At 56.1% G+C, this 25,858-nt stretch overlaps 13 protein-coding genes across 13 annotated transcripts; 7 read left to right on the top strand and 6 right to left on the bottom strand.

Moving 5' to 3' along the window:
• Positions 1–633: 633 nt before the first annotated feature.
• L969DRAFT_54675 (uncharacterized protein) lies at positions 634–3,192 on the top strand (the record flags this gene model as incomplete). Its single annotated transcript, XM_014709762.1, has 6 exons — positions 634–825; positions 872–1,100; positions 1,150–1,472; positions 1,521–1,621; positions 1,669–1,726; positions 1,780–3,192. Coding segments are annotated over 6 exons (2,316 nt in total), but the record flags the coding sequence as incomplete, so codon positions are not given.
• A 95-nt stretch (positions 3,193–3,287) lies between these two features.
• L969DRAFT_20076 (uncharacterized protein) lies at positions 3,288–5,001 on the bottom strand (the record flags this gene model as incomplete). Its single annotated transcript, XM_014709672.1, has 2 exons — positions 3,288–4,818; positions 4,880–5,001. 2 exons carry the CDS (start codon positions 4,999–5,001, stop codon positions 3,288–3,290), a joined length of 1,653 nt encoding a protein of 550 aa, XP_014565158.1.
• A 420-nt stretch (positions 5,002–5,421) lies between these two features.
• Positions 5,422–7,064, top strand: L969DRAFT_54405 (uncharacterized protein; the record flags this gene model as incomplete). The annotated part of the gene is made up of 3 exons (XM_014709763.1): positions 5,422–6,400; positions 6,452–6,558; positions 6,606–7,064. The coding sequence occupies 3 exons, from the start codon at positions 5,422–5,424 to the stop codon at positions 7,062–7,064; spliced, it is 1,545 nt and encodes a 514-aa protein (XP_014565249.1).
• L969DRAFT_250792 (uncharacterized protein) lies at positions 6,819–9,030 on the top strand. The gene is made up of 3 exons (XM_014709764.1): positions 6,819–7,756; positions 7,806–7,890; positions 7,942–9,030. The coding sequence occupies exons 1-3, from the start codon at positions 7,209–7,211 to the stop codon at positions 8,923–8,925; spliced, it is 1,617 nt and encodes a 538-aa protein (XP_014565250.1). The 5' UTR covers positions 6,819–7,208; the 3' UTR covers positions 8,926–9,030.
• A 104-nt stretch (positions 9,031–9,134) lies between these two features.
• L969DRAFT_97087 (uncharacterized protein) lies at positions 9,135–10,017 on the bottom strand (the record flags this gene model as incomplete). Its single annotated transcript, XM_014709765.1, has 2 exons — positions 9,135–9,947; positions 10,003–10,017. 2 exons carry the CDS (start codon positions 10,015–10,017, stop codon positions 9,135–9,137), a joined length of 828 nt encoding a protein of 275 aa, XP_014565251.1.
• Positions 10,018–10,072: 55 nt separating this feature from the next.
• L969DRAFT_90665 (uncharacterized protein) lies at positions 10,073–11,948 on the top strand. Its single transcript, XM_014709766.1, has 7 exons — positions 10,073–10,253; positions 10,308–10,392; positions 10,451–10,582; positions 10,634–10,774; positions 10,828–10,926; positions 10,986–11,247; positions 11,296–11,948. The coding sequence occupies exons 1-7, from the start codon at positions 10,105–10,107 to the stop codon at positions 11,868–11,870; spliced, it is 1,443 nt and encodes a 480-aa protein (XP_014565252.1). The 5' UTR covers positions 10,073–10,104; the 3' UTR covers positions 11,871–11,948.
• Positions 11,949–12,153: 205 nt separating this feature from the next.
• Positions 12,154–15,267, bottom strand: L969DRAFT_54518 (uncharacterized protein; the record flags this gene model as incomplete). Its single annotated transcript, XM_014709767.1, has 6 exons — positions 12,154–12,828; positions 12,881–14,502; positions 14,569–14,722; positions 14,768–14,915; positions 15,031–15,082; positions 15,138–15,267. Coding segments are annotated over 6 exons (2,781 nt in total), but the record flags the coding sequence as incomplete, so codon positions are not given.
• A 587-nt stretch (positions 15,268–15,854) lies between these two features.
• Positions 15,855–17,088, bottom strand: L969DRAFT_97089 (uncharacterized protein; the record flags this gene model as incomplete). Its single annotated transcript, XM_014709768.1, has 4 exons — positions 15,855–16,517; positions 16,573–16,776; positions 16,836–16,927; positions 16,986–17,088. 4 exons carry the CDS (start codon positions 17,086–17,088, stop codon positions 15,855–15,857), a joined length of 1,062 nt encoding a protein of 353 aa, XP_014565254.1.
• A 110-nt stretch (positions 17,089–17,198) lies between these two features.
• Positions 17,199–19,188, top strand: L969DRAFT_97090 (uncharacterized protein; the record flags this gene model as incomplete). Its single annotated transcript, XM_014709769.1, has 2 exons — positions 17,199–18,115; positions 18,165–19,188. 2 exons carry the CDS (start codon positions 17,199–17,201, stop codon positions 19,186–19,188), a joined length of 1,941 nt encoding a protein of 646 aa, XP_014565255.1.
• A 1-nt stretch (position 19,189) lies between these two features.
• On the bottom strand, positions 19,190–19,744 carry L969DRAFT_97091 (uncharacterized protein; the record flags this gene model as incomplete). The annotated part of the gene is made up of 1 exon (XM_014709770.1): positions 19,190–19,744. One exon carries the CDS (start codon positions 19,742–19,744, stop codon positions 19,190–19,192), a length of 555 nt encoding a protein of 184 aa, XP_014565256.1.
• A 145-nt stretch (positions 19,745–19,889) lies between these two features.
• L969DRAFT_97092 (uncharacterized protein) lies at positions 19,890–20,822 on the top strand (the record flags this gene model as incomplete). Its single annotated transcript, XM_014709771.1, has 3 exons — positions 19,890–20,629; positions 20,683–20,753; positions 20,806–20,822. The coding sequence occupies 3 exons, from the start codon at positions 19,890–19,892 to the stop codon at positions 20,820–20,822; spliced, it is 828 nt and encodes a 275-aa protein (XP_014565257.1).
• Positions 20,823–20,848: 26 nt separating this feature from the next.
• On the bottom strand, positions 20,849–22,838 carry L969DRAFT_54417 (uncharacterized protein; the record flags this gene model as incomplete). Its single annotated transcript, XM_014709772.1, has 5 exons — positions 20,849–21,101; positions 21,152–22,266; positions 22,327–22,565; positions 22,630–22,714; positions 22,782–22,838. The coding sequence occupies 5 exons, from the start codon at positions 22,836–22,838 to the stop codon at positions 20,849–20,851; spliced, it is 1,749 nt and encodes a 582-aa protein (XP_014565258.1).
• A 147-nt stretch (positions 22,839–22,985) lies between these two features.
• Positions 22,986–25,858, top strand: L969DRAFT_97094 (uncharacterized protein; the record flags this gene model as incomplete). Its single annotated transcript, XM_014709773.1, has 8 exons — positions 22,986–24,091; positions 24,148–24,440; positions 24,495–24,703; positions 24,757–24,853; positions 24,900–25,001; positions 25,052–25,261; positions 25,317–25,450; positions 25,499–25,858. 8 exons carry the CDS (start codon positions 22,986–22,988, stop codon positions 25,856–25,858), a joined length of 2,511 nt encoding a protein of 836 aa, XP_014565259.1.

Here is a 25,858-nt window from a genome sequence, read left to right on the forward strand (position 1 = left end):
CCGCCCTCGCAGACATCTTTTGATATACCCATCCACACGACGCCCAAGCAGCCAGATTCACTCGCGCTTGCCGAAAAGATCGAGGGCTTCTCTCCTGCTACTCTGCCAAGCGATACAAGACGCATCACGCAGGAGACCCCAGATCGCTCGACAGGACCTGCGACTCGTTCGGGTGGACAGAGCCCAACAGAAGCCGCCAGGCGCTTGCTTGCTCTTTCTCGCAACCAAACTCCTGCACCTTCATCCCTGCCCACTGCTCAGACATCCCCCGTCACATCGCCCATCGCACTTCAATTCAGTCGCGTCGGTAGCCCGTCAAGCGCAGTCTCGCAGGAATTTGTTCAGACGGACTCGATTGATCGGAGCCTACCGCAATTCCGTAGGCGACCTACCGGCCACGATCGCGTACAAGCGAATCAAGAGCGTCGGCGCTCACGCTCGCGAAGCAGAGGAAGGCTAGAAGACCCACTCCTGCTATCGCCCGAGAGAGCACGTCGGACGATCGAAGCCGACTCGAACGCACTCCAGCTCGACGAACTCGAAGACGAGCCTACACCTGGTCGAGCAGTCTCACATCGGGCTGGTAGACGTCGACCTTCATCGATCGAGGCAGAACGTCAAGCGCACGCGCGCACGCTAGCTGATCTCAAAAGCTTGCTCATCGTCTTTGTGCGCATACTGCCCTCGCGCAAGATCCAGAGCTACGCAAAGAAGCTCTTTGGACCGATCGTACGCTTCATCGTCAAGATGGCTGCCAAGGCACTGCACCAGCGTGGCTTGCTTGCTTCCAACCTCGTCTACGATCTCCTCGTCTTGATCTTCAAGGTACGCCGCTGTGCCTTGCCGGAATCAGTGACTCATTTTGGAACAGTGGATCATCAATCTCTTCTTTCGGGAGATCAGACCGAGAGGCGCACACAAGATCCCACAAGACGGAGGCATCATCTTCGTCGGCGCCCCGCATCACAACCAGTTCCTTGATCCTCTCTTACTCTTGTCAGAAGTCAGGCTATCCGCTGGCCGACGTATCTCCTTCTTGATAGCAGAAAAGTCGATGAAGCGTGCCTTTGTCGGCTTTGCTGCTCGTCTCATGCAAAGCAGTCGGTTCTCCATTGGATATGTCGGGATGAGCGCTGAATGGCATAACAGTCTCTGTCGTCAGAGCGGCGGATGATGCAAAGGCCGGCAAAGGCAAAATTTTCTACGATGACAACGCGAAGCAGCACGATCATCTTATCCTGCGTGGACACGGCACGACCTTTACAAAAGATTTCGAGCCGCGCAGACAAGTCCAGCTGCCCAAAGTATTCGACTTTGCGGCAGCAGAGGTCGTTGAAGTCATCGATGATACCACCTTGAAGCTCAAGAAGGCATTCAGCGAGAAGATACACGAAGCTATTACTACCACTGAAGCAGCAGCTGCCTCGCGAGGTGTACCCTACAAGATTCTGCCCTACATCGACCAGACAAAGGTGATTGTCAGCCCATCATAGCGTCAACGTTGACTAATAGCGAGGTAGATGTACGGCAAAGTCTATGCCAAACTGAAGGATGGCGGTTGCGTTGGCATCTTCCCAGAAGGCGGCTCTCACGACCGCACAGATCTGCTGCCTCTCAAAGCGTATGTCTGGCCTGCCGCCTCGTGGACTATGCTGAATAGTCAAGCAGTGGCGTGAGCATCATGGCGTTGGGCGCTCTGATGTCAAACAAGTCGCTCAAGCTTCGCGTAGGTCTCTGTCTTCGGGGGGTATCAAGCCACAAGCTTATTCATTCATACAGATCGTGCCAGTCGGGCTGAACTACTTTCACGCGCATCGCTTCAGATCTCGCGCCGTCGTTGAGTTTGGCTCGCCCATCGAAATCCCAGAAGCGTTTGTCGAGCTCTTCAGGCAAGGTGGGGCAGAGAAGCGCGAAGCCATAGGCAAGGTCATGGACCTTGTCTTTGATGGTCTCAAAAGTGTCACTGTCCGAGCGCCAGATTACGAGACGCTCATGGTCGTGCAAGCTTGTCGGAGATTGTACAAGCCGCCAGGTCACCAACTCACGCTGGGCCAGGTGGTCGAGTTAAACAGAAGATTTGTTGCTGGCTATCTCAAATACAAAGATGAAGATAAGATCAAACAGCTGCGCAGTCAGGTTCTCGATTACAACAAGCAGCTACAGTATCTCGGTCTGAAGGACCATCAGGTCGAGCGGTCAAATCGACCACGATGGAAGTCTCTCATCTTGCTTGCCTACCGTGCCGGCCTGCTGTCTGCTTGGACTCTGCTTGCGTTGCCAGGCATCGTGCTCAATGCACCCATGTTCATAGCAGCAAGTCTCATCAGTCGGAAGAAAGCCAAAGAGGCGCTTGCTGCTTCAACCGTCAAGATCGAAGGTCGCGACGTCTTGGCAACCTGGAAAGTCCTCGTCTCGCTCGGTATGGCGCCCGTTCTGTACGGCACGTATGTCAGTATCAGCACCTATGTCGCATCCCGCTATGGTGTCCCACCAAAATATCTGATTTGGACGCCTTTCTTTGCTGTCATTGCTCTGCCCACAGTCGGATACTCTGCGCTCAAATTTGGCGAAGTTGGTATGGATATCTGGAAATCCTTGCGGCCGCTCACGGTCTCCCTGATGCCCGGCAACCAGCGTTCGATCGAACAGTTGCGAGAGCGAAGGGCAGCCTTGGCGGACGCGCTCAGTCGAGTCATCGAAGAATTTGGTCCCCAACTTTTCGATGACTTTGACCAACGTCGTATCATCCCGCAAGCCCAGCCAGCGCCAGGCAGCATGGACGCAAGTTCCGCACTACGACGGAGCCATTCACAGAGCGGCGTCGAGTCGCGAATGCTCAGCCATCCAATGGCTTGGCTCGACGAGAAGCTTTTCGGGTGGTCGCAATCCAAGCCGAGCTCGCTCTCCCGCGGTCTTGGCGATGCCGCTGTGGACGACGACGAGAGCAGCTCATCAGAGCAAGACGGCGATGATGCAGATTACGAGGAAGTCATTCGGTACCTGAATGGCATGAAGTCGCAGCCGACTACGCCCGGCGCATCTAGTCCCACTCGTTCACGTTCCAATTCACGCCGCAACTCGTCGCATGCGCGCAGTCGAAGCGGCTTCGATCTGACGAAGCTCGACGCAGACGACAAGAAGCCAGAGCAAAGTACGCTTAGGCAACGATCAAGCAAAGCTAGCAAAGACTGAGTCTGTCAAAAGTGATGTTACATTTCCCGGAAGCCCAACATGAGATGACAATGATGGTTGTACAAAGCGTCTGTGAATGCAGGGTTCCCACTGGTTCAAGAAGCGATGCGACGGCGTTCGTCTGGGGCGGGCTTGTGCTTGCTGAAGATCTCTGTCTTTGCAGACGCAGTCGTCTTGCGAGCAGCTTCTGTCAGTCGGTCCTCTTCCTCCTTCTCCTCTGTCGTCAGATCATCTTCCTCTTCTCGATCATCATCTGCACCCGCATCATCTTCCTCATCTGCTTGTCGTGCCACAGGAACTTGGGCTGCAATCTTGATCGTCTCGTCATCTGATGTCGGACTGCTGATCGCCTTGTGGAGCGTTGCTGATTCGCGAGGAGGCGAAACGACGATGGGAGGAGCATCTGCAGTTCGGGGCGGCGTGCGTGTACCCGTGTCGTCGTCCATTTGAAAGAGCTCCTCATTGGAGTCTGCACCGGGCCGCGCGACTCTGCTGCCAAAGGGAGACTCATCGCGTGAAGTAGATCTAGATCTCTCTGCTCGGGCTTGCTCTTCGGCCTCCTTCTGACGTTGTCGTCGCTTGCGCACCCATGCCATCCCGCTTCCGTCATCATCTTCGCCAGACACGAATGCGTCGTCAGCTTGGAAGGCCGAGACTGCCTTTGGCTGTGATGGTGTGCCCGAGCCGACGCTCGCAGATCTCTCTCGCGCTCTTTCTGCGGCAGAAGCCGTGAAGGCAGGAGCAGATCCTACGCCGCCGAACCCCCATTCTACGAAATCGGGCTCCTCGACAGGTTCGGCGCTCGTCGTCCTGCTTCTTCGCCCTCTGCCCTGCGCAACGGGAGGATATCGTGCGCGCTGACCGCTAGGAGATGCGCTCGAGGGACCCGATCGTACTCTTCTCAGATCTGTGCCCTCCAGGGCCTGATCGACCAACGAACGCCGACGATCCTCTTTGGACGTGAACATGCTGCCCGTCGTCCGACCGGTGTAATTAATTCCGCCTGTAGATGACACGCGACGGACGGGTATGCCTGTGCTGCCCTGCTGAGATGCTTTTGGCTTCTTGCCGAGCAGACCGCCGAGCAGCTTCCGTGTGACAGATGAAGTGGATTCCTTGCGTTGGGCGCCATTGCGTGGCGTGAGCTCGCCTTGCGCTTCGGGGCCTGATGGATCGTCAGGATTGGTTATCGCAGACGAGAAGGACGTAGAGGGTGTCAGCTGGCCTGGTGTAGCTGCTGCTGGCTCTGTAGTATTGATCGAACCCTCTGAGCCGCGACGGGAAGTGTCGCCGTCGGGATAGTCATCGTCGTAGTAGCCAAACTCGTCGCGATACTTTCTCGGGTCAGGCAGAGGTGCAAACCTGATTCTGGCTTTGCTGTCTCGCTTGGAACCGTTGACATCATCGGATGAAGTCGATGAACCGACTGAGCTGGCCGAGTCTGATCGGCCAATGAGCTTGCGTGCAGTAGCCAGATCGAATTCGGGCGCGGTAATTCTTCCCGGTCCATGAACAGGCTGCAGGTAGGCTTGCTTGTAGCTGCTACTGGGAGGTAGCTCTGACGCTCTCCTGGTATGCCCTGTACTCTTGGACAGGGGCGAGGGCGAGGCTTGTCGACTGCCCGAGCTGTTTGCGCGGTCGAGATGGTCAGACGAGCGTCACGTTCGGGTGTACAGGGAGGACTCACTTGAGGAGTATGCCACCAGACGGTGCAGTGAGACCTCTGAACGTCGGTGGGTCCTTCTGGCTCGAGGTCGACAACATGCCTGCACCCGAGGGCGAGGAGCCGAAGAGAGCACTCATTGCCATTTCTTCCCCCGCAGCCGCTTGCTTGTCTGCTCTGAGTCTGACTGTGTGTGCCCCGGCAGTTCTTACAGGCTTTCGATGCGATTGACGGTGATGCTCATGCTGTTTGGGCACGTGAGCAGCGGCAGACTCGGAGAGTAGATGCCGGACAGGTCAGGCTGACGTGCAAAGACCTCGTTGCGCTCTGCCGAGTCGAGGTCCTTGCTCACCGGAGCGCTCTGTAGCTGAGTACTCGCCGTCGCCGGTCACGAAGCGATAGACTTATCCGATCACTCGTGACGGCACAGCAGCTGATCGCCTGTTTCCCCTGTCGCTCTCCGTCGAGTCTCGAATTGGCCGATCGCCCTCTTCGTCGCGCAGAATTTCTTGGCATTCGGATTGCGAGCGACGTGGCCATTTGACCATTGCCGCTGAGCAGGTGACATGGAGGCTCGCCCGGTGGACTTGCCGCCGCTGCAGGAGCTCAGGTTCGAGCTTGAGGGTCAAGATAGACTGCTCGTCACGCTCGTCTCGGGCACGGCAGAAGTGTTCGGCTATGAGTTGGCTCCTCAGGTGGTCTATCCATTCTCTGACGAGTTGAGAGGTGCAATCTTCACCTGGCACGGCTGCACGCTCTCCTTGAGGGGCAAAGCGACGACAGAGTACATCGCCCAGGAGACGACGACGCCTCTCCATCTCAACCTGCACCTTGCCCTTGAACAGGCCAGGCTACAATCTCGTCCACCTGCTTCCTTCTTTGTCACTGCTCAGCAGGATCAGACCGAACAGGACGAAGAGCTACCCGGTCCTCGCGTCATGGTCCTCGGCGAACGCAACGCTGGCAAGTCGACGCTCATCAAGACCTTGCTCAATTGGGCCATACGGTCTGGCAATGGAGCCCGACAAGATCTCAATGCTCTGCCTCTTGCGAGCGAAGAGGATCAGCTGGGCCCGCAGCGAGGCGTCATGCTCGTCAATCTCGATCCCAGTGATGGAGCGATGACCGTTCCCGGCACTTTCTCCATTGCGCCTGTCTATTCCTGTGTGCCCACCACAACGCCAGCGCTCTCTTTCGGTACGACGTATAGCAATGGACCCTCTCTGCCCATCATACTCCAGCAGCCCAGCAAGGCAGATCAAGCCAGCGCGACCGAAGAAGCCCTCATACCGCTCGAAGTCAACTACAACACGCTCGCGCCCGCACTGAATGCGCTCTCTTTCTTTTACGGTCATACAGATTGGGGACGGAACGACGCACTTGCGGAAACGCAGATCAAGCGGCTTGGGGCATTCTTGCGTTCCAAGCTCGAAGAAGGTGGCGAGCCAGGTCTCTGGCGTGGTGGCGTGTTGGTCGATACGCCTGCAGAATTAGCAGAACGGTCGAGAGGTCAGATGCTCATCAAGCTCGTTCGAACGCTAGGAGGTATTGCTTATGCTGTTTCACCGAGTCTGCTGTTGCTTACGCGAGCCACAGTCAATGTGATCGTCGTGCTGGGCAGCGAGAAGCTACAAGTCGACATCACTCGCCTGATGAGCACGAACAAATCTGTCAAGGTTTTGCGCGTGCCCAAGAGCGGCGGCGTATGTTTCGCTATGACTAGGAAAACAGTATGCTGATGATGTGCCAGGTGTCTGACATTGACAATGCGTACAGACGACGATTGAGAGCAAAGCAAATCCACTCTTATTTCTACGGTGGGCCCACTGTCTCCTGCGGCGCTCTCTCGCCTCACAATGCGTCCATCTTGTTCGACTATCTCAAAGTCTACAGGATCGGTGCAGACTTTGCAGCACCTTCGTCAGCCTTGCCGCTCGGCCAAGATATGGCCAGCAGAGATCTTCGGCTCTACGATATCGATATCACAGAAAGTCGCACCTTCCCCGAACTGGTCAATCACATCTGTGCAGTCCTCCAAGTGGACGATGATGCCGACGACGAAGAAGCGCTCGTCAGTCCCGTTCTGGGCTACATTCACCTCAGATCGGTCGACAGCGAGCGGAAACGCGTCGGCTTGCTCTCGCCGCTCGCCGGCCGATTGCCTCGGAAGAGGCTTGTCTTTGCCTCGCTCGAATGGTCAGAATCTTGAGCAGGCTTCAGTAGAGATGTGTTGTTGTCATCACGCTTGTCAAAAGAGAACTTTGCTGAAGCAGCTGGAGCAGTCGGTCGCGCGTCACAGACGTGGCACAAGCAAGAGAGGAGACCAGACCGACTTGGACAGGCAGACGCCATCATGGCACAGGCCCACCCAGATATGCATAGTCAATACCCGAACCGAGTAGAGCCTGCTACGCCAACATATGCTACTGCTGAGGGCAGCAACACGCTCCAAAGTACAGACAGTCCGGTCGATAGATTGGCCGGCGCTGCGCCTAGCACTGCAGACGCTGCAAGGCTAGCATTCACAGCAGCATCAGCGGGTATGACTAGCACAGATATAGCACGTCGAGCCTCTGGATCGGCAGGAGATGCGACCGCCAACGATCCACAATCGCCTCGAACGGCCTCGACAGCACAATCAGCAGTCTCCCTGGCCAACGCCAATCCGACAGTATCCCCGCATACGATCGCAATAGAGCCGCCGAGGCCGGCAGTAGATATGAGCCCGGGGCTTCAAGCTGCTACGAGTGGCACGCCGCCCAAAGTCATCGTAAGCGAGAGAGATCAACGCAGGCGAATCAATGCACAGACCATCTTCACACTCTTTAGCATCAATGCCGAACTCATAAAGCTATGTACACAAGCGCAGCATGCGACCGATGACGGCCAGTTACTCAAAGAGTACGTCAAGCGCGCTCAGCTATTCCTCGCAGCTCATGGCGCCTGGCAGATTGTCTCAGCGACTACAAGCGAACTTGAGCTACCTTGCTGCTTTTGCGGCTCAAGCTCAGGCCCAGTCCGCCTCTGCAGACCAAGTAATGTCGCGCACGACTGGACTGTAGACATGCTGATATTCCCTTTTGCAGCCATTAAAAGCGCCCAGGCCATCTACAGATCTGCCAACCGGCATAGGCAGCAACGAGGCGCTAGCCAATATGTACAACCAGCTCAAGTATCTCTTCACACAATCGGCCATGATTGCGCAACGGAGTCCTCCCGTCGAAGATCCAAAGGCTGCTCTGCTCTCTCAGAGCATGCCAGGTGGAGGTACGCTCAAACGAGAAGAGAGTGGCGACGCGTTGGAAGCATTACGAGAGGCGAAGAAGAGTCGAGCCGAGTCTGATGTGGGGCAAAGGAGTGCAACGGTTTCAGGCTCGATGCCATCAACGCCTGGCAGTATCGGGCCTGCCGCTGCTCGTATCATGCTTCCTGCACAGCCGAACATTCCTGCCAATGGCTATGCGCGCCCAACGAGTCAGAGCGCTAGCCGACCAGCACCCACAAGTAGACCAACCACTGCACAATCTCAGACTTCCATCTCGAGCGGGCCGGAGATCCAAGCACTCATGCACACTATTGCTTCTTGTCAAGAGCAATACGGACAGGTCATGAACGCCATGCGCTCTCCAGCGTTCGAGAGCTACCCTCCTGGCGCGCAAGCACAGCTGCAGAACACGGCAAGTCAGCTGATACAGCAAGCCAAGCAAGCCGGTGCACAAGTACAGCAATTGCAATCACAGGCGCAGGCTCAGGCGCAAGCGCCAGGGACGAGTAACAACAGTCAGGACGGCTCGCCACAGGGATCTGTGCCACCTTCGCCCGCTACACGGCCTGCGTCTCGGGTGGCGCAATATGCTGCACCGCAGGGGCCAGCTATGCTGCCTCAGCAGATGTCATATGCACCATCCCTGCCGCAGAATCAGTCTATACCGGCACAATATTCTCAATCGCCCTATCCACAGCCACTGCAGGCATACGCGCATGCCTATCCGCAGCAGATGCAACAGGGTCAGGGTTATGGCCAGGCGAATACAGCATATCAACAACAATACCAGATGCAACAGAGATAACCAGTCTTGCTTGTCGTGTCCTGTAGATGCAGTGTTGTCAGCATGTGTCCCGATGTAACACTTGCGAAGGATGGAAAGAATATCAGCATTGCAGAAAATGAGTCGGCACCGCCCGTAGGCTGAGATTGTTGAGCTTGACTAGCTTATGTGATTTGTATTTCATCTTTAAGGAGGAAGGAGACGGAACGGAAAGCAAACTGACCATGGTGTCAACAGTAGCGATCACTCTTGATCTTCATACGCTTGTCGAGCATCGTCTCGTGCAGTGTGCCTTCGTCTCTAGCCTGGCGAAGCTCTTTCTTGCTCATATCGGTGCCCACTAACCTTCCAGCCCCTCTGGCCTGGTACTTCATGATGTTGCTGTTCTCTGCCCCCTTGACGTCCTTGATGACCGTCAGACCATCTTTGCGAGGCTTCTTATCGTCCAGCATGCCGCGCTTATACCGGTACTCGGCTTGCATCCTGATCAGCAGAGTCTCTTGAGCGTCCAGTGTGTCGCTGTCGCCACGTATCTCGAGCTTGCCGCCCGCTACTTCGTCAAAGCTGAGGTACTTACCGTATGCTCCCTTGAAGGCAGCTTGACCCGATCCCTCTGGACCTGCAGCTTCGAGGGTCCATTCTTCTTGCAGTCCTCTTGCCTCCCTGTCGGCCGAGATGACGCCGACTTCGTCTACAGCGAGAAAGCGCCCGTTGGAAGTCCGCAGGGTGACCTTGTCATCCGAGTCGGGTATGCGTGTACAGACCCAGACGTGTGAGATATCCTTTGGCTCAGCAGTGTGCAAGTCAGAGTCGGTGAGAGCGTGAGGATGGACTCTTTGGTTGATGGTGACGTTGACTGCAAGGCAAGTAGGTGGCTGGGAGGCTTCGTTGATGATGTAGAGTGGTCCAATGGCGTCGTAGGTCGAGGGCATATCCATCCATCCCTCCTTTTGCTCGTCGTCTTTGCTGGTGATCACACTTTTTTCATTCGGCTCTGTGACGGCCGAGACTTTGCGCTTCTTGGTCTTGGGCTCGCCTTTGAACTGTAGGCGACGTCAAAGTCAGTCCATGACCTGAAAATGAGCAACAGCGTCTTACACTGAGCTTGCCCATCCCGTTTGTGGCTGACCGGCTGGCGACACGACAAACGCGGTTCGCGCCTCGAGCAGTCCTCTCCAGGCTCGAACCACTCATGGCCGCATGCACCCTATCATCCTTGCTCAGCATGAAGAAGTGGAGATGACGACGCTCTCAGATGGGCGAGTGCCAGGATCGCCCAAGCTGGACGCTGCAGAATCCTCCTCCGCAGTTGCTACCCTCCGGGACCTGCTCAAGCTCAATACAGCCTTGTCCGTTCCTTGGACCGTATCAGCGCATAGCTGATCTTCACAATGGCTCGATAGCTTTCTCCTCGGACTAGAGAACAATGCCCTCTACGTCGTCATCCTCTCGGCTGCACAGGACCTCTTGCCAACAGATGTGCCAACCGTCAGTCGTTCTCGAACGCGCCACGGCGACCCATTGGCTTACCCCGTCTCGAGCACAGGGTCTGATCCTGTTTGCCAACATTGCGCCCGCGCTGCTCATCAAAGTCGGATGGCCCTACCTTGTCCCGGGCAGAGTGCGATACTCTCGTCGCGTCGCTTCATGTTCGCTCATCAGCTTCATTGGCATCATCGTCCGTCCGTGCCATCGGATCAAAGACGGAGACTCAACTGTAAAAACACAGGTTGTCGCACTCTTTGACTCGCTGGACATGCGTCTGCTCGGCATTGCGCTCGCTAGCTTGTCAAGCGGCTTGGGCGAGATGACCTATCTCCAGCTCTCGACTGCGTACGGGCGCGACGAGCTAGGCTCACAAGCCGTCGGCGTACGCCTGCCTGCTTTCAATAACTTGTCAGCACCGTCTGAATCGCTGTGCAGTGGTTTGCGTCTGGCACCGGGGCAGCAGGGCTCGTTGGCGCACTACTCTGGTGGCTTCTGCGCGGCCTCGGCATAAAGCTCGGTTTGAGCATTACTTCCGTGGGCACTCTCGCTATTCAGCAATTGGACCATAGCTCAGTAGCTTCGGACTGCCGCAGCTCATACCTCTCGGCATGGCGCTAACATTCTTCGTACTCTTGCCACAGCCGCACCTTTTTGCGAGCCACACATCATCGCAGACAACAGCATACACGAGCATACCGACAGCAGATGAAGATCTGCAGACCCTACAAGCAGAGAGCATGCCCGTCTACTCGACATTAGCAGGCAAACGAGTTGTCCTGTCACTGTCGCAGAAGCTCGCTCTCGCTCGACCGCTCGTGCTGCCTTACATGATCCCGCTCTTTGTGGTCTATCTCGGTAGGCTCACTGGCCGCTTAAACCACATGAGCTGACAGATCATCCCAGCCGAGTACACAATCAATCAAGGCGTTGCACCAACGCTGCTCTATCCTGTTCCAACGGCACAACAGAGCTGGATCTGGTCACACATCATCCACCATCTGTCAGACTACTACCCGCTCTGGCAACTCGTTTACCAGACTTTCGTCTTCTTCTCTCGTTCGTCCATCAGCATCTTCCGCATCCCGCCACTGCCGAAAAGGTTGATACCTCTGCCTTCTCTCGCGCAAGTTGCTCTGTTGGGTATTGCCTTGCTCGAATCGACGCGAGGCATCCTCACCAGTACATTTGGTCGACATGCTCGCACGAGCGTCGTGGCCGTTGTCGCATTGGAAGGACTGTCTGGCGGCTTGGCATACGTCAACGTATTCCATCGGCTCGGCCTGGAAGAAGCAGAGAATTCATCCGGAGTGGCAGTCTCGCCGGAATCGAGGATAGCCCAGCGAGAGTTCAGCATAGCTTGCGTTGGATTCGCAGACACCTCTGGCATTCTCGCCGCTTCACTGCTCTCAGCCTGGCTGCAACCGCGGCTGTGTGCTTATCAAGTCGAGCATGGCCGTACCCTATGCAGAGAGCTGTAAAGGACTCATGCAGGCAAGTGTTGTTTGTAACAATGAGATAGAAATGCATTGAGCCAGCATTGGGCACTGTTCGGCGAATCTGTAGACGGTGCGAAATACAGCTATGCTTTTGTTGATTGGGGTATCATGTATCTCCAGAGCACGTCGAACGAGCTCCAAACGAAGGCAGTGCTCTTGTCATAGTGCGATATTTAGTCGTCCAGCAAAGAAGAAGCAGCAAGACACGAATATCGAGGGTTTTTTTTTGAAGTCTTTTCGTTTCTATTCGTCATGAGAAGATGACTCAGGCAGTCGGCTTGGCAGTCGCACGACGGCGGTCGCCAATGGTACCGATCGAAGTCTTGTTATAGGCATTCATAGATGAGCCCTCGGTGGGCAGAGCAAAGGCGGCAGAGATGGCAAGCTCGCCTTCTTGTAAGAGCTTGGGCGAGATGGCAGAGCTGTCATGCGAAGAGGCGGCAGTGTGAGCAGACCACTTGGAAGCAGCAAGACGGCGACCTTGCCATTCGCGGGGAGCGAACAGATCGGATGTGTCTGGCATGCGCTGACGAGCAGTGCGAGCCTCGAATGCGCCTTTGAGATCTGCCGAAACCGAAGAAGAGTGATGGGAGGGCTTGTAGGCGAAGCTCTCTGTGCCAGTGGCATCACGGACGACCTGGTAGTGCTGCAAGCGGCCGTTCTGAAGGAAAGAGACGGGCTCGCTTTCGAAGTAGGCAGAGTCAGACTTGCGGACAGTCGTAGCCGGTTCGTAGCGAGCATCGTACGAGGGAGCATGGTCCGAGTAGCCGAACGAACTCGATCCCGAATTTGAGGACATCATTGATGACTGGCTGAGCATACGACTGTGCAGGCGTGAGACAGGCTCGGCATCGAACGAAGTGCGCTCGCGGGGCTCGCAGAGGTTGACCTCGGTGGTGGGCTCGCCTGGCTTGGGCATGCTGTGGTGAATGAAGCAGCACTGTCGCAGGTCAATCAGCAAAAGGTCTCAGAGAGGATCGAAAGCGACTGACGCGCTTGCCATAAGGACATTGTCCTGTGACCCAATAGCTTCGACAGCACTCGGTCTTGTAGCGAGGGTGGCGACTGACGATGCGAAGCTCCTTCTGACCGTGAGCAAATTGACAACGATTGCCGTATCGACAAGCGCCTTTCTCTTCCCAGCTGCGACAGAGCTCAGTCTTGTAGAGCGCAAACTTGCGATTGTTAGGGCTAGGTCCGAGAGGCTCGTCGGGATTGACAGACAGCTTTCCCGTGCTCGACTCGTATGCCGCGCGAAGATTGGCAATGCGCAAGTACTCGTCGAGTTGGGCAATCTCTTTGGAGCCCCAGCCTGACGATTCATCGAGCGTGTTCGAGAGCGCAGTGAGCAACGACGTGTCACGCGAACCTGCTGCGATCGAAGCGAGCGCCGAAGCGTACCACTGAGCCGTAGCATCACTCTCCGAGGAAGCACGCGAGGCAGCCTCTCTGAAGGTGGTCTCAAGACGAGGCGATTGGGCGGCAGCTTGCTGGATATAGCTCGAAGCGGGCAAGGGCGGCGAATAGAGCGAAGCTTGATAGATCTGCTGATCGAGCGCTTCTTGTTCGAGCCTGTGAAGTTCTGAAGTGCTGTGCAAGTGGCTCGAAGTACGAGCGGCAGAAGCGAGCTGATCGGGGGCAGAATGAAGCGTAGAAGGCGCCATGCCGCTGCTGCGAGCCAGAGCGGCGAGTCCTGCCGCAGTGACAGTAGGCACATTGCCTTGACGAGGAGCACTCTGGGCAAAGGAACTCGCTTGGACTTGTGCAAGAGCGTGAGCGAGCGAGACTTGGTCTGCAGCGTTTGCATAATTGAGCGATGTAGCCTGCGCGGCACGCTGGCGAGCCTGCATCTGAAGAGCCTTGAAAGCGGCATCGAGCTCTAGATGATGCTGGGCAGCAGCAAGAGGGTCGAGATCTTCTGCAAAGGGCGTCGATGTGCCGTCTGTCTTGATCGACGAGTGGATCGAGGGCGGCGCGACCGGTGGCTGCAAAGTGAACGAGACGGCCGAAGCATTGGAAGGCGAGCTGTCGCCGGAGGAAGTGGTGGCCTGTTTGAACTGACGGTAGTCATCCCAAATGGACCAGGCATCGTTGGACTTGGGCAATTCTTGTGATGACGTGTTGCCTGTAAGGCTCGAGCGCGTCTCGAATGCCTTTGCAGTGGCAGTCAACGTCGAAGAGGAGTCCTGACCTGTGCGCTTGTCTTGTATGAATGAGTAGCGCGATTGAGAAGGCGAGTAGTCCGATTGGAGTTGAAGGATCTCGTCTGCAATCTCGTACTGCGTGCCGGCCGACTCGTCAATCAATTGACCATTCTCGCCGAGTTTCCAAAGCGGCGAGGGCGAGCCGGGTGTACGTTCGAGCTTGTCGAGCTGACTGAGACCGTGATCAAATCGCTTGGCGGGTGATGACTGCTCTTGAGGCTGACGGCGAGGCAGCGTAGCGACTGTGAAGCTGTGGGTCTCCTGAACGTGCTTGCTCGTCGGGTGAGACGAAACAGAGCAAACGGCGGGAGCGAGAACAGAAGAGGCGTGACTCGACTCCGAAGCTGACGAAAGGCTGAACGAGAGAGCAGGCGTGGTATAAGACGTGTCTGCATGCGTGGCCGTTCCATCTGTCATCGCCACCACGTACACATTAGCCACTGCGCGTGCGAGACGAGGAGGCAAGGTCAACTCACTCGACTTTTCCAAGAGACTGTGAGGTGATGAAGGAGCAGAAGAGGTCTCGTTGGGATCGATGCCAGGCGTGGAATAGACAGACACGTCTGAGCTCGAACTCGTCAAGCCAGACGCAGAGGATGAAACTCTCGAGCGTGAGCTCTCTTGCTTGTCCTGTCACACCAGTCATGTCAGCCTCTGATAGCGTCACGAGGCGACGGAGCGACGAGCCTTTGATGCAGTGAGATCAGCAGCGGTGAGCGTGAGAGTCTGCATAGCGCTGGACATCTCGAGCGAGGCTGATGAAATCGTGGGAGAGTGCTCGTCCTTGCACATCTTGTTGCATGCACCTTTGTCCGACTGCTCTCTTGAAGGAGATCACGATGAGTGATGACCTGAGGCAAGTGTGCCTGCTTGCACCCTTTGTCTGTCTGGCCGGTTGGCTTGCCTCAAATCTGACCCGCGAGGTATTCGTGACTGACGCAGCGGCCCGACTGAGCCTACAGGTCCTGTTGAGCCTGTTGAAGTCCTTTGCTGCCTCGTTGGGGTAAGTGGCTGAAACGAGATCAAGGCAGGCAGCACGACGTACAGTGTCGCGCCCAAGTCAGGGTGTGCCTTGGCGTTAAACGTTGCTGCACCGAAGCGCTGGACAGGCTGCTTCTCTTTGCTCGATCCCCGGGCGAACTACCTCGCAGAAGCAGCCAGTGAAGGGGCGCTAGAAGGGGGGAAAGGCCTCAAACGGAGTTGTGACGATTTGAAAATAAAACGAGGAGGTCTCGAGGGCGGTTGACCCCTCGTGACGAGGAGCGATAGGTCGGCTCGATAGCTTACAATAGGTCAATAGTGATAGTCCGACAACGACTGGTTGCAATCCTCGAGGGAATACGTGGTTGCTTGCGTCGTTGAGCCGATTTGATGTATCAGCAAGATCGGCGTCGTGATGCTTTGGCAAGGGCGTTGAATCTGCCTGTAGCAGGCCAGCGGTGAATCGAATTGACTTGCCAAAGGGTGAGCTAAAACACACGTAAGCGCATGTTTGGCGGATCTAGTGTGACACGGTGGGTAATTTGCGAGCGGGCCCCATATCGACCAAGATGAACCAAGAGGGCCGTAAGAGACATTCTCAGGTCTTCGCAACGTCGGATCTTCGACTCGCGGTCCGAGCGTCATCGTCCGGTCTACGCACGAAGGTTGAGCGAGGTAGAAGAGGACGTGCGCGATGGGCAAAGGGTCAAAGCGTTCGTCGTTTCTCTGAGTGTGTACAACAACAGCCAACTTTCTCCGCTGTATCTTCTTGTCGAGTGCGTCAGTCGAGATCGATCGTGACAGGCGTGATGAGTCTGAGAGCAGCTTGTAATTGCGTCCTAGCAGTGGCAAAGTCTTCATAGTCCAGTGCAGAGATGGCCCATTTTGCATGTTTCTGTGCCTGCCCGATTGCCTTTGGATCTGTCGGCCCTCCAGCTTGCACAGGCTGAGCCACTATCCTTGCAGGTGTAGCTCGAGGTGCAGGTTTGGGCGCTGGGGGAGGAGCGCTTGGCATGCTCGCTGTGGGTAATGTCGGGAACATAGGCGCAGAGGGTAATGTCCTCGCAGCCGGCGCGCTCGGCATTTCCGGTTGGGTGAGATCGATTGGAGTCACATCTGCTGGCTTTGAGGGGATGGAGTCTGATCGGGCGGGTATTGTAGGTGGATCCGCGACGACTTTCATAGATAGTGCTTCTGAGCCTGTGAGAGCGTCCGCAGACGAAGTCGATACGCGTGTGTTATCCGGCGTGTCGATATCTTGGGTAAGGACGTCTTGCACCGTCGCATCTATCTCATCCTCTGTGACCATGGCCACATCTGGCTGTACGTTCTGTGCGGTTTCCTCCGAGGAGTACGCAGGGCCCGCGAGGGGGACTTTGCCCGCCTTGAGCGCTTTGATGATGTCCGTCGCTTTCCACCTCGCATACTTGACCTTTGCCTGAATCTGCACACTCTCGTCAAATGAGATCCTAGAGTCGTGAAAAGCTGGGAGAACGTGCTTCCGAGTCAAGAGGTCCAAAGGTAGCGAGGACTTCGAGGAAGATCTTTGCAGCCAGGAATTTCTTTGAAGTCTCCTTGTTGGCTCTCCCTGCGCGATCCTCCTTGTCTGCCTTGTCAAAGACGTCGAGACCAAAGTTCTCCACATAGGCTTGTGCAGCTACATCGTTTGTGATGGCTTCATTGTCTGCCAGGCTCGACCTTGCCTGGTCGCACACCTCGCTTCAGTCCGGCGGATCGTTTGTCCTGAACCAACAAGTCCGACCTGTTCTAGCTGGTCGAGGATAGGTTCCAGTGAAGCCTGGGCTGCTCTGGAGACGTTGAGCTTGATGGCCAGATCGAGTGCATGCGTGCGACCTGTTCAGGCCGGGATAAGCTCGACAAGGGAGAGCTGGTCAGGCTGGCTTGGACGGACACCAGTAGGCGATCACGGGATCAAACGAGTGGATCTCGTTGGCTTTGCTCAAGTAGGGCACGATGCTCTTGAGCTCTTGAGGTATGCCGTCGAGTGATGTCATGCTCTCGTTCCTGGCCGAGTCGCTGCTGCTGCTGCTGTTGATCTGAGACTGAGCGCCGAGCGCGAGGGTGACCGTTGACCTTGCCGCTGACCTAATCTGCAGAGGCAGAGATGGCTCGGCCAGTCGCAGAGCCCAAGAAGGCACGACCGGCAAGCGCAAGACAGATCTACAAGTCACAGCAAGCTTCGGTCCAGCCTCAGCCACCCGTTGCTCTCCAAACTCCAGGGGACCCTCCTGTGAAGGTCCAGAGAGCTGAGAGGCCAGCTGTGCCCGTCATCGCTCGTCCTACAGTGCCCCAAAGCGCATCGACTGTCTCTCCGACGCCTTCACAAGATGCCCTACTTGCGCCCCGACCGGATGACACGATGGCTGAGCCACAGGGACGTATCAGAGTATCGACAAAAGTGCTTGTGCTCCACTCATCTAGTCCACGAAGAACAGCAAGTCTAGTTTGCCTCGACGTGGACGAGTCTGTACTCCTGCTCGGGACTGCTCAGATGACGATACTGCGAGGATCGGCAACTTCTGCCTGTGCGAGGTTGACGAGGAACAGTCCGACTCTACGACTTCACGCGTCCTCTCTGCAGCCTATCGTGCCTTTGACCGCTCTGCCCGGTTCGAGCAGTGCTCCTGCTCTTTCCGTACAAAGCGAGCTATCAGAGCGAGGGTACAAGCTGCCGGAGTCCGATGAAGCCATCCGACGCGCTAGCACTGTCGTCCTCTTCGAAGATCTGAACGATGGCAGTAGAGGCATAGAGCAACTCGCTCGTTCAGCCGGTATACTCAGCTCACGCTCCATCTGGTCAACTCAGCCTTACGCTCAAAAGGCTACGTACGAATTTGTCAGCCTCGACGACATTGCGCAAAACAGTCTCTCTCTACTCGAACTGAGTGCTACTTGGTCATCTGCTCTCGAGAGACTGCATACCGGCACATCAGACATCGGGCTACGGGTCATGATAGAGGGAGGGAAGCGCGTAGGCAAGTCGACCCTGATGAAACTCGCAGTCAACCGCCTGCTCGAAAAGTACTAGCACACTTTCACCGGACCCTATTGAGCTGACAGGGGGTGTCAGGCATGCGAGTGTGGCAGTTCTCGATACAGACATGGGTCAAAGCGAGATGACTTCGCCTGGCCAGATCAGTCTTACCATCTGTACATTACCCCTCATCGGATCTGCCTTCACTCGCTCGACGCGACCCGTCCGCTCTCACTTCTTGGGTGCTCTTTCGCCTCGAACAGATGCTGCACACTATATCGCTTGTCTGAGTGATCTCATGCGGTGCTACACACGTCTGGGCAGTATGCCTCTAGTGGTCAACACGCAAGGCTGGACCAAAGGATTGGGAGCAGAGCTACAGTCTGCTCTATGTGATCTTGTCGAGCCAAGCATGTTCATCCGGTTCAGCTCGGCTGAAAGTAGAGATCACTTCGAGGGTCCCGCAGCTGAGATGGCTCAAAGAGATTATGTGACAATCGAGCCAATAGCAGACGACATTGCAGCGAGGAGTCTGTCCGCTGCCGATCTCCGCACGCTCAACTTGATGTCGGACTTGCAAAGGCGATGGCAACCTGACGGAATGGTAAATTGGAATTACAACGAGCCTATTGTCGCTACTCCGCCCTTTCTCGTTCCTTACAGCGCAGGCGAGGCAAGTGTGAACCAGATCTTCATCGCCGATGCCGAGATTGCGCCCGCCCATGGCCTCAGATTGCTGGACGCCAGCCTTGTCGGGCTGATCGTGTCTGACGAACCGATCGAGGACGCTGGAGAGCTCTTCTTGACAGGTATGCCAGATCCGTCTCGGTCTCACTGTATCGGTCTCGGCGTCATTCGGGCGATCGACGGCAGTCAGCTGCTCCTGCAGCTCGTCACTTCCATTCCGCCCGAGGATCTGGAGCGATGCCAGACTCTCGTCAGAGGTAGCGAATTGGCTCTGCCGCTCATCGGTATGATCGACTGGCGCAACGTCTCTCACGACGGCGATCTCGATTCTGGCGGTCTGACAGGGCCTTACCTGACGGTAGCGGGTAGTACCGGTCTAGGCGGTACCAAACGACGCGTCCGACGTAATCTCATGCGTGCTTCCCAGCGCTAGTTCACTTTCTTCTGCTGGTCAGAGGTGTCGGAACGAGATAGAAGTCGTCCTTGGTCATATTGCTCAACTTGAGGAGTGACTGTCCCCGTTCGTCACTGGCAGGAAGACGAGGAACATCATCAGGATCGAGTTTCTTCTTGTTGCCCTGACGCTTCAATCGTCCTTGCTCCTTCTGTAGACCCATGAGAGGAAGCGAGCGACCCTGCGGCCATATGCGGCCATCGGGTACCTGGTCCGACTCGACAGAAGTAGGCTCTTCGGGTAAATTGCGCACCGTCTCGATGAGATCGCGTAGGGAGCTTAGCTGAGCTTGGATCCGTTTCCATTCGGGTGAGTCGACCGGAGGAGGAAGCAAAGCAGCCAGTCTGTGTAGATGCAGCAGGTCCTCGTTGCTGATGGGCTTGTCTGTCCGACTGGCCTCGATGTCATCGGTCACCGACCATGTTGGCTGTAGCGGCAGTGCATCCTCGCCGATCGCAGGCACAGACTTGACCGAGATGAGTCGTCTGCCCCGAGTGAACCTGTTGCAGCCTCGCAGTCCTGTCAGTCTCAGCATGGCGGCCAGGGATGGAATGCTTCGTGCGCTTTTCGTCTGTCGACTGCCGCCGCGTTGAGCGCATCACCGGTCAGCCCGCTCTGTGACCGTCTCCTGGTCAGCTGGCAGCTCGCACAGCTGCAGCTTCTCGAGCACAAGTCTCAACATGCCAGTGCGTAGGCCGATCAGACGAGGCAAGGTCAGGCAAAAGCCGAGCATAGCAAAGGAACAAGTTCTGCAGCCCGACTATCAAGCCGGCGTATCCTACTGGGCGCAGACGCCCGCCTCCCTGTCCGGCGTCATGGGAGGCTACGGCGACTCCACCCAGCTGCCGAGAGTGGACGCACTCGGTTCGCGTACACTCCTTCTCACGCTCCTACCGGCATTATCGAGCCTGAGCGGTCCTCATGCGACTTTGCCCCAAAGGACGCGAAGGATGAGAGCCTTGGATTGTGGTGCGGGGATTGGAAGGGTGACGAACAGAGTCTTGCTGCCCTTGTTCGATTCTGTCGACTTGGTCGAACCGCTCGAACATTTCGTCGAGCAAGCAGTACATGACTGTCCGGCTTGGTATGGCATGCATCCCTCCTCGCCCTCGCCACCGCTCGCCAAGCGCGTTCGCTTCTTCCAATGCGGCTTGCAGACCTTCGATCCCGCCAAACCTGATCTTGCTACTCTTGCTGCTGCGTTGACAGGGACCGGATCAGTGCTCGAGGAGGAAGAAGAGCCAGGGTACGATGTCGTCTGGATACAGTGGTGCATCGGCCACCTGTCGGATACCGACTTTATCGCTTTCTTGCAACGTTCCAAAGCTGCACTGAGACCGAACGGCATGATCATGGTCAAAGAGAACCTAGCGCCTGCGGACGAGTCGCTCTTTGATGCTGACGATTCTAGCATCACCAGGTGAGCTACTTTTCCGCCGACTGACCCTATTCGACTCAAAACCCCAACCGCAGATCCGACCAGAACTTTCTGACCTGCTTCGCCCAAGCCGGTCTGAGCATCATCCGTCAGGATATCCAGCATGGTCTGCCAGAAGGATTATACCGCGTCAAGACGTGCGTTTGCTCGTACATGAGAAGGACAACAGATCTAATGGAGTACATCGTGCACAGGTACGCTCTACGATGACAATTGTCGTCCGTTTGTTGTTGTATCCGTTGCTGCAGCCGAACTAGACCGATCGCTCACGATAGCTAGCTGGAGTTGGATCTGGTTGATGAGCGCCCGTTTGAGGAATTGATCCCTCGCTAGCGATCTGATTCTCTTGGTGAATTGGTCCAGGTCGATCTGGGCCGTGTCGGAATTGAGCGCTCTGCCTAGCTGATAGATCGTATCCTCCAGTGCTGCGTCTTCCGCTACCAGGTCAAGCAATCTGCGTCACCGATCAGACGAGGTTCACAGAGAAGCACAGGAGAGACGCACTGGTTGTGAACGACAGAGGTAGAGCAGACAATCTCGTCAGGCTCGATATCGCCCTTGAGCTTCACAAGATCGACATTCCTCTGCGCCCGTTCTGTGACATCCTCCATCCTCCGCTTGACAGTGATACAGACATCCTTGACCGCTTCCAGCCGGGCCATCTCGTCTCTTATAGCAGGCTCGCCTAACCTCAGATCACTCTGCAGCGCTTCCAAAGTCGTCCTCTGCTGGGCCAGAGAAGAAAGGAGCGAAGTGCGGGAAGAGATAAGTTTCTGCTGTACTGCTGTTTGGAGATGCAAAAGTTCAGGATTGGTCGGCCGTCTGGGCGGAGGCGCAAAGCCAGAATGATACGTGCCCGAGCCTGAGCTCGTGTCGTCATACGAAGCAAAGACTGAATCGTCGCTATCGAGCAAATTGGCAGGCTGTGAGCTACTTCGCCTCTGGTCAGGTTTGATCAACAAGGATTCCGAACGCTGTAGCTGTTGTAGCTGTTCGGGCGTGTAGTAGCCCGCGGAAGCGGTTCCCTCGCTTCTCCTCGGTGTATGAGTGGGCGAGAACCTCGATTGACCCCCGAAGCTTGCTCTGGCATGATGTGTTGCCGCTCGAGTCGGTCCCAGCTTGGGCGAGCCAGGTTCGCGATAGTAGGACGGAGGCGACCTTGGCGTTCCCTCTGCCCTATAGAATCTGTCATCCTCCAATGGGTGGCTGTCTTGCACCGGCTCTGCAATAAACGCGCTCGTAGATGGCAACGGTCTGTAGGAACCCTCTGGTCTGTAAGAGTCTGTGGGCAAACGGGGTAGCAGATGTGATTTCGGACCGAGCGGCGACGAGGGACTTCTTGTATGACCCATGTTCATGCTTGAGAAATGAGCTAGCCCGTTCGTTTGGAGCTCTTTGGGTCTGCCAGGTATCGGCGGGGGATTGGACGAACTGATTGGCGGCGGCGGTGGAGCGGGTCGCGTTGCAAAGTTTGGCTGGATGGGTCTCAGAGCAGGTGTGGCTGTTCTCGGACTGGGCGTCGAAGCACGAGAGACTTCTGAGGCCGGCTTGGCATACAGCGGTGGCTCTTTGGAGAAGAGCGCCTTGAGTGACTCGATGAGATCTACAAGGTTGCAGCCCTGGCAAGGCGCGTCAATTCCCGCCAAGAGGTCAGAGATTGAGATTTGGAACGGGCTCACTTCTGGTTTGGATTGCCATGCTGTGAGATAGGTAGTATGACAGAGACCGGAGGGATCGACTTGCTTGGACGGTCGGACGACCATCGAGCTCGTTGGAACGACGTAGACCATCGGAGGATGATAAGGAAAGAGATGGGGCAGCCAGATTGCTACCGGAATGTTGTACGTCTGTCCGCGGAAGCCGATGGGCAGCGTGCCCGACAGACAGACGAGCAAGACTGCTCTGCCGTCATCGTATGCTGCTCGACTGCATCAGCACTTTGGCTCTTTCCTTTTCGCTCTTTGCGAGCAAGCAGGGCGTACTGTACGAGTCAGTCTTGGGAGAGAGCGTAGGAATGAGCTGAAGTGTCCGGTCGACATCTGTGTACACTTGATCTCTGTACCTGTACTGAACCGCGCATCCACCGGGCGTCAGCACTCTGCTCGGCGCACGAAGATTGGCGGCGGTGACTGACGGGATCGAGGACCTGTTGGAGCCACTGCTGGGTGATCGAGAGCGAGCTTGCCGTCATAGCATGCTCCCCCGGCTGTCCCTCTTCCCCGTCGAGACTGTCTGCCTGCTGCTGTCTCGCTCGAGCACGAGGCACGTCGCGTTCTCTCTCGGCAGCGTCACCGACCTGGCGACGTCACTGCGTACCGTCATTGGTGACCCTAAGAACATGACAGAGCAGCCTGCTCAGCCATCTGGCTCTCATGTCACGCTTGATGATCCCGCTGAGCCGGCAGACAGCGCAACGCCCGAAGCGATTCCTCAAAATGCAGCAACGAGCACCGAGCCCGTCGTGACGGCACGACGTAAGCGACCCCGTCTCAACTTGCCGCCTGCCAATCCAGAGTTGGATGAGGACGGTATGCCCATCATCTTGCAACAGCAGTGGCCACCGCCCGCGTACGACGAGCATGGCAATCTGTACAAGAAGAAAGGCAGACCCAAAGGAGCTACTGCTGCCAGACGACTCGAGCTAGAAGCTGCAAAGCGGATGTTACAACGTGCAAACAAGAAGGAACTTTCACTTGATCCCACGCTGCCCGTCTTGGGACCTGATCTCACCTTTGTTGACCCTCAAACGGGTGAGGAACTCGAGGGAGAAGTGAAACGACAGGCGAGGAGAGCTGCTGTGGCTGCTCGCAAAGCCGAGCGGGAGGCCGAGGAAGCGGAGCGTCAGAAGGCGATATCCATCGAGCAGGAGAGAGAGCGCGCAAGGATTGCGGAACGGGACAGAAATAGAGCCAAGAAACCTAAACCGCGTCAGGACAGCATCATACCAGAAGAAATCGAAGCTTTCTCAGACGGACAGTCAGAACGAACGCAAAGCAGTCTTGAAGGCAACGATATTGCCTCATCGGACGATTCTCAGGCAGATCCAGAGCAGGATAGCCTAGACCGCCGCCGGTCTCGTTCGCTCTCGGCCTATGATCCTTCGGGCGACGAGAAGCCGACGCGAGCGAGACAGCCCGTCCGCCAACGACGCAAGCGTGCAACAGTATCGCACACGAGGCCTGACCTAGGCCAGCTTTCGTCTCTTGTGGAGCCTGTTCGACCTCTACTCGAAGTGCACACTTTCAATAAGGCGCGCACAACAGCGAATGAACCAGACAGCGTCGTATCCCAAGTTGCCCTGGAACTTACCTTCATTTCGAATGCTGGCGCCTTGGCACACAAAGCATTTTCGCTCCATGATCCGCAGCCACAGTCTGCAGACACAGTCATGCGTCGCAAGCAAGCCTTCACATCTGCTTTCAAGGTCCTCGATCCAGACACTGCGTGGGTGCTACCTGGCTTCTGCTCGGACCGCCTGATGATCGCTTGATTACGTGCAGCGATTGTCGAGCATATCTCCCAAATGGTCTTCGAAATGTCGAGACAAGAGAGACCAGAGATCCTCGCCAGGCTGAAAAGATAGACCAAGTCAATACAAAGCAATCTGCAACTGACAACCATCTCTTCTGCCGCCTCGTTCCTCGTGTAGAAGGACAGGCGGAAGATCTGAGAGCTCTGCGTTCCTTCGAGTCGCTGCATCTCGCCAACGACTTCAGCCAATTTCCCGCGCTTTTGATCAACGCCGGCGCCCAAGTCTCAAGTCTCGCGTGGTGTCCGGTCGAGAATTCTGCAGGTTCGCTTCATCGTCACGATGGTGTGTCAGCTCTGACGCAGACCCGTGCTGCAGATCATACATACTTGGCGATTGCGACGCTCGACAGTGAGCAGCCGATTCCCCTCTTGCCCGATTCCGGCCGTCAAAAGGGCGGCATACAAATTTGGCAATTCGCGTCGTCTGGTTTGAGTCGTCCCGTGCTCGCTATGATGATCTGTCTCGATGTAGGCCATGTCACTCAGATCAGATGGATTCCTGCCCCTTGCTACGCGAGCGAGCTGGTTTGTCTCTTTCGGTCCTTCTGGAGCAAACATGGCTAATGGCGAAAGCTTAGATGGGTACCTTATCGCTCGTATCTACAAGTGGTCTCGTCTATCTACTGGATGTTCCTTTGCCAGTGGATCAAAGCGAAGAGCAAGTAACGGTCTATCGTAAGCTAAGCTCCATCGCGTAAACGTAATTTTGACGGCGAGGCAGTGCGGCCCAAAGCAGCCTTAGCCGAGCTCGAGCTCGATCTCGGCGCGATGATCAGCATCGACTGGATTTCAGGGACCGAGCTCGTTGCGGGTACCACCACGGGTACGTCAGACGGCTTTGCAAGACGAAAACATGCAAATAATTTTGCGCAGGTCAGTTGGCTAGATGGCACGTCGAGCGAGACGAGTCGCTCAGGTCATGGCGTGCGCGTTTGCTAGCGATGCGAGGTTGCGCAAATGGGCCTATACATGCCGTCGGTCAGGTGTCGCCCACAGCCACGCTTGCCACCTCGCTGGATGGCTTCATTTACATCATAGATTGGCGACACGTATTTCAGATCAGCCGGCTTAATGAAGAAGCAGGCAAGCTCACACTGCTTGACCATGCTGGGTTAGCTGACAAAGCGCTGGCTTCCAGATGTTACTATTCGTGCTGTCTGGTCATCACAGCGCAAAGCGATCATACACACCAATCTTGAAGGCCAAGCGCTTGCTGCAGTGGTCGGACGACCATCCGAAATCGTTCTTGCTGACGGACGAGCACCCTATTTTGTAAGTTTTTCGTCACATTTATCTGGATGCGCTGAGCCATGCGTACAGGCCCTAGTAACATCTTTGCACCATTCGCTTGTCGCGCTAGCGTCAGCAAGCGGCGCAGTCGAGCTCATTGACAGTGCTCTGACCGGCGTGCAGTCAAGTCGCACGATCTATACACTCAAGCGGGGTCGTCTGTCAAATGAGCTTGCTTTGTTTCCCGGTACGTCCGGCGAGCGGCAATTCTTCTTTGACGACGCCAAACGAACTCCAGCAAGCGTCAATCCGGCAAACTATGCGCCCGAGCAAGCAGCCCTTGTCTGTGCATGGCATCCCTCACATCGCTGCACTGGACTGCTTGCTAGCGGCCATTACAACGGCATAGTCCGGATCGATTGGTTCAATGAAGAGCGCGACGATGCGTGA

This window comes from Mixia osmundae (genome assembly GCF_000708205.1).
Source record: "Mixia osmundae IAM 14324 unplaced genomic scaffold scaffold_13, whole genome shotgun sequence".
Classification (NCBI taxonomy): Eukaryota; Fungi; Basidiomycota; class Mixiomycetes; order Mixiales; family Mixiaceae; genus Mixia; species Mixia osmundae.

Bases quoted from the DNA above. Each gene is read 5' to 3' on its own strand.
- L969DRAFT_250792 (XM_014709764.1), top strand. From the start codon at position 7,209: ATGGCACAGGCCCACCCAGATATGCATAGTCAATACCCGAACCGAGTA. The intron at 7,757-7,805 runs GTACGTCAAGCG...GGCGCCTGGCAG, and splicing joins GACGGCCAGTTACTCAAAGA to ATTGTCTCAGCGACTACAAG. The intron at 7,891-7,941 runs GTAATGTCGCGC...TCCCTTTTGCAG, and splicing joins AGTCCGCCTCTGCAGACCAA to CCATTAAAAGCGCCCAGGCC.
- L969DRAFT_90665 (XM_014709766.1), top strand. From the start codon at position 10,105: ATGCACCCTATCATCCTTGCTCAGCATGAAGAAGTGGAGATGACGACG. The intron at 10,393-10,450 runs GTCAGTCGTTCT...TCTCGAGCACAG, and splicing joins TGCCAACAGATGTGCCAACC to GGTCTGATCCTGTTTGCCAA. The intron at 11,248-11,295 runs GTAGGCTCACTG...AGATCATCCCAG, and splicing joins GCTCTTTGTGGTCTATCTCG to CCGAGTACACAATCAATCAA.